The following is a 9,369-nucleotide window of genomic DNA, read 5'->3' on the forward strand; positions in this document are numbered from 1 at the left end:
GTGTTCGAGTTCGAGACTCGACGACAACTCCTTTGATTTACCGTGTTCGAAATCAGCTATTTATACTTATATGGTAAATTTTTTAATACATATACAAAGTTCGACCTAAAACTACTACATTCAGATGATATCACTATACTTTTGTTTAAGCAACTTAACCCGATGATATAAATATTATTACACGGTCCACAAACACATAAGCATTAAAAAAAATTAACAAAGGATAATATACGTACTCCACCATTCAAAATATTTTCTACCTAAAATACCCTTCAAACTCTCTAAAATTTACATCAAGTTAGTTGGGTTCGTTATTTGATTTTTTCCCCGACAATAGACATAGCGTTAGTTGCGCCAAAAATCAAGAATGTCCAACTCCAACGGCTAAGATTTCATCAAACACAAAGCAAATCAAGTATGTCGAAATCCAACGGCAAAGATTTCATGCCCCCACAAATTTTATAATTACTAATTAATTATAGTATTTGCATTCCATTAGCGTATAAATAAATGTAAGCACACATAATATTATTCCAAGTACAACATAGCCGGTTTTCTCTCCTCTGTTTCCTCCTCAACCTCTCTTTTCTTCAAATAAGAATAACAACTTCTTTAAGATATACCATTTTCTCTCTTTTTTCTCTTCTTCTTAGGGGAGAAGAATTATGAATTATTATTGAACCTCAAATGTAAACCTTCATAGAATATGTTCTAATTCTTCTAAATTCCTTTTCATTTGCTTCATAGCAAATTCTTCAAATTTATTCATTTGTGTTTAACACAACATCTCCAAATATACCATGGAAGGTTCTTTCCTTTCCCTTTTTTTTTCCTTTCATTTTTCTTCCTTTTTATGTGTATTTATATTAAACCTTTTTCTAAATATTGAACCTTTTACGCATGTAAATAAAGGTCGATTCAGAATTTAAACATGATGGGTTCTGTCTTTCTGTTTTTATGTTTACGTCACTCAACTCATTATACGTTTATAATTATAGGTTCAGAATATAATATTTGTTGAAATTTTAGTAGTTTTTCATGTATAATGATCCGTCTCGACGTATAAGCTTATGTTGGTGGTGCAAAAAATTTGGAGAAAAATTGATTTTTTTTCTCTTATATGAATTTTTGTAGGTGAAAGTGCAGTACAAGTTCAAGAAAATGGAGAAAAAGAAGAAATGAAGAGAGAAGAAGCAGAAAAGGAACAAGAAGAAGTAGAAGTAAAAGTAGAAATAGAAATTTTGGAGGGCAAAGAAGAAAATGGAGAAAAGGACAAAAAAACCAAAGATGATCAGTCATCACCAAGGGCAGTTTTGGAAATTCATATCTCAGGGACATCAGATTCCGACAACAGCAGCATTAGCAGCGGGGAAAGAAGCAGCAGTTTCGGGTCATCTCCGTCTCCCGGCGGCGAGAAAACGGCTGTTTCCGGTGGCGGAGATGGCGGAGGAGAGGAGGCGGGACAAGGGTTGAGTTTTAAGAATTTTTTTGATCAAATGAAGAAAAAGTCTATAAGAAGATTATCGACTATACAATTATTTGGAGGATATGAAAATTTACTACCAAAGAAAAATATAAAGAGGAAATTGCTGGCTAGAATTCGAAGTGCAGAAGAAGATAGAATTGATTGCCATGATTTTGTTGTGCCTAAGCCTTCTTGGAGGAATTTTAGCTTTGATGAACTTGCTCAAGCTACTGATAATTTCACTCCAGGTAAATCTATAATAATTTTAGTAATTTTTTTAAATAATTTTGATGTTTATGTCAACTTGTACGCGCATTAACTATTTTATTAGATATTTACGTTCTCTCCGCCAGAGTCTTGGCGTAACCACTAAAGTTATTGTCATGTGACCTAGTAACTAGGAGGTTACGGGTTCGAGCACAAATACAATTTCTTGCAAAAATGCAGGATAATAATACATACAATAGATCCTCATGGTCCGACCCTTTCTCGAACCCTCAGTATAGTGGGAGTTTAGTTCATCGGACAGCCATTTTATTTACCGTCTGCCAGCATAACTAGTGTGTGTAAGATTTAGATAGATGAGAAAAAACACATTACTTATATTTATAAAGGGCAATTCGATGCATAAATCATCTTGCATTGAAGCAGGATCCGAAAATAAACCGCAACTCGAAGGGTATGATATAGAGAACCTACCATAATATAAGCATTATTAGGAGCTTCTACTACTCTAACCCGCGGCAGAAATCACACGAGCGAAGATAATTATACCGTTGCTCGAATGTCCCCTTCAAATTACTTTATTTATATGTGCTATAGTTTGGATCATGATTTTCATAGTTTTTCTTTTATTGACTTAGCCCATACACCTTAGTGTTACATAATTTTAAGTTTTTAGTATATTTTGTTGGTTTATTCAAAATTATTTATGCTTTAGTGTTACATAATTTTAAGTTTTTAGTATATTTTGTTGGTTTATTCAAAATTACTTATGCTTATAGGTATTGGTATTACCTTTCGCTGAAAATTTGCTTTATGTTCCCACTTATTCTTGGGATGCTAAAACAATTGGGAGTTATAAAAATCTGGACCTTTTTCTATTTTTTTAAAAGAACTACTTTTTTTTTTTTACTAAATTTTTTTTGTTTGAGTTATTGAAATTGGAAATTTGCAGATTTTTCTTTTTATTTAATTTGTTTCGTATTCTCCTTCATGTTCTTTCAAGAAACACACCGGTTATTGCCCAAAATAAATAAATAATTTTATTTGAAATTTGAAGAGATTGAGGTCTATTTTGGGAAGGAATGTAGAACTGTTGAAGTGTTGTACGGTAGCAAATGCTAATTGAGTCAAATAAATTTAATTTAATTAATAAAAAGTTTTTAGTTGTGGGGTTACTACAAACCTAAAAAGTTCCCAGCTATTTATAACATGGAACAGTTAGATTTGGGGTATGACTCTTTCTTGACAGAGACAAGACTTTACTACTGCTCCACCCAAAACTTTAACTTATTAACATCCTTATCCTTCTTCTAAATCACAAAATTTTCATTTATAAGATTTAAATACATTAGAAAGAAAATTTTACACTACCTCCCTCATTAAAAGATTGGCTCTAACATTTTGAACCTTGCTCTACTTGTCACAACCCATAATACGTATGGTTCATTTTTTTCTTGATTCATTTTCATCCTCCCGTTTTTCGCCATACTCTCTCCGATTTATTTTAATTGATGCTTTTATATTTTTTTTGTGGTTCATAATATTTGATTTTTTCAGATATCTAGAATGAATTAGCTTCCTTTTGTTAAAGTTGCAGTTTGAATAAAGAGCATAGTAATATTTGTTATAGTTTCAATGAACAAATTAAGATTAATATAATCAATTTTATTATTAATTAATGTTAAAATGTAGATTCCTTAATATATATAAAACAATCAAAAAATTAATTAAAGTGGACGGGAGGGAGTAGGCATCACAGACATCACGTGTAAAAATGCATAGCGTTTCTCCGTTGTTCCAACGTTCCGCCTTTGAGAAATAAAACTTCAAAAATATTTTTTTTTAAATTCCCCGTCAAATAAGGAGGATCTATAGTATTTCTATACTTTTGTTCCGGCGTGGCTCGAATTCAAGACCTGTCGAGGTACTTTTATTTATACATAAAAGACAATATTAGCACTGTTGCCTTTTACATAATGAATTTAGAAGCAAGAGCCTAGACAGGTATGGGACATATGAAGAGTACTATTTGTGCATTTTAAGGCCGCATGCTATTGCCTGCTTTATTATAAGTTCACATTTAAGTTTTAGTTTTTTTAATAATGTTGGGTTCAGGGAATTCAACTACCCCACTTCTCACTAGTCAAAGCAGCCTTGTACTTGATCTTCTACTTTTCTTTAGCCATAGCAGAAAAGTAAACATGGACTGCTCAAGATTTTTATTACAATAATCAAAGTGATAGTGACTTGTGGGGATCTACTTATTCACTACCAAACAGAAAAATGCTTAAAGGTCTTTTCTTATTTAGGAGTTTTTTTGAAATCGTATTATCTGATCAGTTTGTATACACCTCGATTAATTTTATCTACGACTTCCCATCTGTACAAGATTCGAGTAACACTATCCACCAAAGATTGAATAGATAAGAAGAAACCACCTAATATTTTTCCTGTCACTGAAATTTAGACCCGAAACCTCATTGTACTCAACAGTTTAGGAATATTATATATCAGGAAGGTGGCAAATTAGTAAAGACTTGACTAATTTTATTAGGAAGGTGGAAATTTGGTAATCTTGGTCGGAAATTCCGAATAAATGTGGTTAGAAAAGCTTCTCATTAAGAGTAAAATGAGAAAAATAAAGAATTTAGAATTAAATTATTCAATTGTAGAAATGTGTCATTGCCAACAATGAAATTGTATTATCTAAATTGAAACAAAAGGGAGTATTTAATTTTTCTATTACTGTCTATGGGCCTTGATGTTTCAATTTGTCCCCTCAAGTTTGAAATTTCTGCTCCAAGGCCATGTTGATGCAGCTGAGCAGCTGCAAGTGTACTCATCTGCACATGCCTGCAGCTTCTTGCCATTATTATTGACTCAAAAAGAAAAAAAATAAATGAATGGTCCAATTGTCCAAGAATTCCACAAGCTCCTAAGGGATGAAAATATAGAAAACTTGATTCAAATTCCAACCATGATAAAAAATGCTAGGTGATTTCTATCTATCTATGTGAATCTTCGTAGTCATTTTTAGGAAAAATGGCACTATATAGCCGCTCTCGAAATAATAGATGAAAAATGTATAATTTTTTATATATTTTTTGGATATGTATATATTTCTGTATGTTATATACAAGAAAATACATAAATTTTATACACTTTTGCAGCTACCAAATATAAATAATTTCGCCCGCGGGCTAAAATTGATCTTTATCCTCATTTTAACCCAATAATGTTGTGAGATACCCAGTGAAATAATTAAGTTGGTCCGGATACAAAAAGAAAGTTTTTTCAAGAATCTCACAATTTTACCTAAAATATGTTGCTTTCAAGGAAATGTATTACTCCCTCCATTTCAATTTATGTGAACCCATTTGACTGGACACAGAGTTTAAAAAAAAAGATAAGGCTTTTAAACTTGTGGTGTAAAATGAGGCACATATATTTTGTGTGACTATAAATCATTGCATAAAGGTAAATTGTTTCCAAATAGGAAAAAAGGTCATTCTTTTTGGCATAGACTAAAAATAAAATAGGTTCACATAAATTAAAACAAAGGGAGTATAGTCTTATAATTAGATTGCATAATGTGCACGCTTACTTGAAAATAGAAGTGCCAACATCAAATAACTTTGCACGTAGTTTATGCTAAATATTCTACTGATTTTATACCTTGGAAATGTGACAGATAACTTGATTGGCAAAGGAGGACATGCAGAAGTGTACAAAGGACATTTACCTGATGGACAAGTTGTAGCAGTCAAGAAAATAACAAAGAAAGAAAAGAATGACGAGGACAGAGTTGGAGACTTCTTATCTGAGCTAGGAATCATTGCTCATATCAATAATCCTCATGCTGTTAAGTTAATTGGTTTCAGTGTTGATGGTGGTCTGCACCTTGTTCTTCAATACCTTGCAACATGGCAGCCTTGCTTCTGTACTACACGGTGCTGTATTTCTCTCTCTCAAGCCTCAACTTTGTTGCTGAATAATTCTCTTGAAATTGTTAGAAAATACACCAGTCCCTCATCATAATGTACGAGGCCACTTCAAGCCGCCTTCAAGTTTTGGATTGGATAATATCACTCTAAAAGCTTAAACTTTTAGATGAGGTGGTCAAACAATTAAATATAGTATCAGAGTAGAGGTCGTCATTCAAATCACCGTTACAAAAAATAAAATATATTTCCTAATAGTTGGCTCATGAAAAAGAATCAAGGGCAGCGTGTCGAGACACAATGTAATTAAAGGGTAGCCTGGTGCACTAAGCTCCCGCAATGTGCGGGGTCCGGGAAAGACCAGACCACAGGGGTGTATTGAACGCAATCATACCTTGCATTTCTGCAAGAGGCTGTTTCCACGGCTCGAACCCGTGACCTCCTGGTCACATGACAACAACTTTACCAGTTAAGCAATAAAAAGTGTATTCTTTCAAACATTTTTAGGTTTTTGATGAGGTGGTCACACAGTTCACGGGAATAATAAACTATGGTTGTTTGATATTGATCTCTAGTCTAATGCTTTATTACTAGGACATGTATCATTTAATGAAGTATAAAATGTAATGAGGTGAATTGGGATGTTGGTGTTGTTTGACTGATAAATGAAGAACTCAGCATTTTTCAGGTAGAGAAGAGTGTCTTGAATGGAAAATAAGATATAAAGTGGCAGTTGGAGTAGCTGAAGGATTGCGTTATCTTCATTCTGATTGCCAAAGGCGCATAATCCATAGAGATATTACAGCCTCTAACATTCTACTTACTGAAGATTATGAACCTCAGGTTTTCATTCTTGTTTTTTCTTTAAAAACCTTGTAATGAACAATTTCAACTCACTCGCGTGTAATGAATAATTTCATATTGTTGCAGATATCTGATTTCGGACTTGCAAAGTGGTTGCCAGAAAAATGGGCTCATCATATTGTTTCCCCTATTGAAGGAACTTTTGGGTATGTAAAGTTCAGCACAACTGCATTTTAAATGGGTTCATTCAATCATTCATTACAAATTGTTGGTCTGATGAAAATATGACATAATTGGTTCTCAGATATATGGCACCAGAGTACTTTATGCATGGAATTGTTCATGAGAAGACCGATGTTTTTGCCTTTGGAGTTCTGCTATTGGAACTTATTACTGGTCGTCGTGCTGTTGATTCATCCAGACAGAGTCTTGTGATGTGGGTATGGTCTTGTTAAATTGACACATTCTTTGGACGAACTTGTTTTGATGCAGGGGTACAACTAAACTCATTACTTTTTGACTCGAAAAATATATACATATGCCAAAAAAGTTTAAAGCGTATACATATAAGAAGATTACCTCATTTTGAACTCATAGATTCTGAATCTTGGATTTGCCTCTAGATTTTGAATTTCTGAAGAAATATTCATATCTGCTGCTATTTTGCATAGGCAAAACCAATGCTGGAAAAGAACAATATCAAGGAATTAGCAGATCCTCGTCTAGGCGATGCCTACGACATTGTTGAGATGAAAAGAGCTATGTTTACAGCTTCTACATGCATTCATCATTTGCCAAACATGCGTCCCAACATGAAACGGGTATGTCTTTATCTTTTACACGTTGTTTGCAAGTTGAAAACCATATCCTATTGTCCTTAGACAATCAGTTTGGAAATCCTTAGACAACTAGAATTACTCATCCTATTGTCCAAACTTGAAATGACTAGAAATACTACCGAGGATGTGAAACGAAACCTCACTTTAATTGATTTCAACTTCATATCTAATAGCTCTAGCATTATGCAAACAATATGATTTGGTGCATGATGTTACTGAATGCATGCAAAACAACCATCTATGAGTACAAGATGAGATTTACCCGAATGCTTGTAAATTCTTGGACTATGCAGGCTGTTCAGCTGTTGAAAGGCGAGAATGAACCAATAGACATGAAGCAAAAATCAACGGGAGGAAGATCATTAATGCTGGATGCTTGTGATTTCGACGATTACAGTAACACAACTTATCTCAAAGATCTCAATCGTCATATGCAGCTCGTTATGGAGTAATCTTTTGATCTTATCATCAAGTCTCATTGATCCTTGTTCTGCATCTGCTACTGTTAGCTATTCGTACTTGTTCTCCGTTTGTACATAAATCTTGTAAAATCAAGAGTTCAATCCAGTCACATATTCCACTAGCTGTTTTTTGGAGTGAAAGGTTTTGATATGCTGTCCATCTTAACACTGAGAAGCAGTGTCGCAAACATCTAAGTTTATCTTCTAATGTGTCTCCATATTTAGATGTCAACTGTTGATTTGCCAAGAACGAAAAAAGACATTAGCAGAACAAAATTGATGCAGCAAAAAGCAAGTGATTATACTGCATTAAGTCAGTTTTCACTCATCAAAATTTCATTTTGGTTTTGTATTATTATTGGATTTGGTTGCACTGATCCAACTTATAATGTAATATGTAAATTATGCAGTTGTCTGAGAAATTTATACTAGTAATTATTAAATGTATGCAAAAGATGTTTCCCAAAGGCACACAGACACCAGATGAAAGGCATAAGATTAAAAAAAGGGGGAGAAAATGATTCATTTTGATATTTACACAAATCAACTTGCACATATACTTCTCCCAAAGCTTAGAGACATCAACAGCAAAACTAACTATTTATTTGAGCTTTAATTTTACCTCCCTTCAAAACTTGAAATAAAGTCGTTGAGAATAAAGAGGCGAAGTCAGTATCTCAGCTTTATGAGTTTTGGATTTTGGAACGACGACGTCAAATACTAACAACTCAGTTCTAAATTTAATATTTGTTCATATTTAATGAATTTATTACATAAATATATTATTTGAGCAAAAGTTACTGGATTCGGCCGAACACGTAGTCGGACTTCTAGCTTCGCTCCTGATAGAGATTCTTTTCAAATTTAAAAATCCATATTAAAATGTTGATCATTTCATAAACTAAAATTACAGTGCATTTTCTTTAATTTTACTTTCTAAACCTTTCAAATCTCTTGATTAAAGGGTTGGAAACTATTTTAAAGGAAGGAGCTTTTCGCTTTCTATTGGAACAAACACCACAAAACAGAGAAGTTATTTTTTATAAGGTAAGAAACCGAAAAGTTATAATTCGTTTTGAAAGTACTAATTATATGAAAATTACTATGTAAAAGATACATTAATTTTGAATTTCTAATATCAAAATCATCTTATTCATAATGCAAAATTTCATTTGGTATAAGACGTTACATCTCCAAAATTGAGCGTCAGCGAGCTGCATTATTCACTAAAATGATGGAGTTCCAGCATAAGTACACTGGAACTCCAGCATAATATACTGGAGGAGCACCGGTGCTCCAGTCTCCGGTATATTATACTGAAGTCAGCAAAGTATACCGGTCCAGCATAATATGCTGGAGTTCATACACAGGTGCACCGAACTCCTATATTATGCTGGACCAATCTCTATTGCAGCAAAATAGTGGCTATTTTTCATTGACTTCGTAAATGCTGACTATTTTTAAATAACCAGTCCGAAAACTGGCTATACCGTGTTATTTTCACGACCAGAAATTGTTATCAATAGCCCATAATGGGCCTTCGGTTAACCCTTCACTATTGGGCTTTCAATAGCTATGGGCCTTCAGAAAAACAACGACCCAGAACGAAGAAAACTCGAAAAAGGGACAATTAC

At 33.4% G+C, this 9,369-nt stretch overlaps 1 protein-coding gene and 1 long non-coding RNA gene across 2 annotated transcripts; one reads left to right on the top strand and one right to left on the bottom strand.

Annotated features, from left to right (window-relative positions):
* Positions 1-529: 529 nt before the first annotated feature.
* Positions 530-8,189, top strand: LOC107768541 (receptor-like cytosolic serine/threonine-protein kinase RBK1). Its single transcript, XM_016587671.2, is given in 9 exon segments — positions 530-807; positions 1,135-1,713; positions 5,382-5,605; positions 5,607-5,640; positions 6,320-6,474; positions 6,562-6,641; positions 6,740-6,875; positions 7,107-7,256; positions 7,568-8,189. Coding segments are annotated over 9 exon segments (1,524 nt in total). The 5' UTR covers positions 530-800; the 3' UTR covers positions 7,727-8,189.
* LOC142166207 (uncharacterized) lies at positions 4,321-7,119 on the bottom strand. Its single transcript, XR_012696384.1, has 3 exons — positions 7,015-7,119; positions 5,366-5,793; positions 4,321-4,543 (listed from the first exon to the last, which is right to left on the bottom strand). It is a non-coding gene; the product is annotated as an uncharacterized LOC142166207 (long non-coding RNA).
* Positions 8,190-9,369: the final 1,180 nt, after the last annotated feature.

The sequence above is a fragment of the Nicotiana tabacum genome, chromosome 11 (assembly GCF_000715075.1).
Source record: "Nicotiana tabacum cultivar K326 chromosome 11, ASM71507v2, whole genome shotgun sequence".
Lineage (NCBI taxonomy): Eukaryota > Viridiplantae > Streptophyta > Magnoliopsida > Solanales > Solanaceae > Nicotiana > Nicotiana tabacum.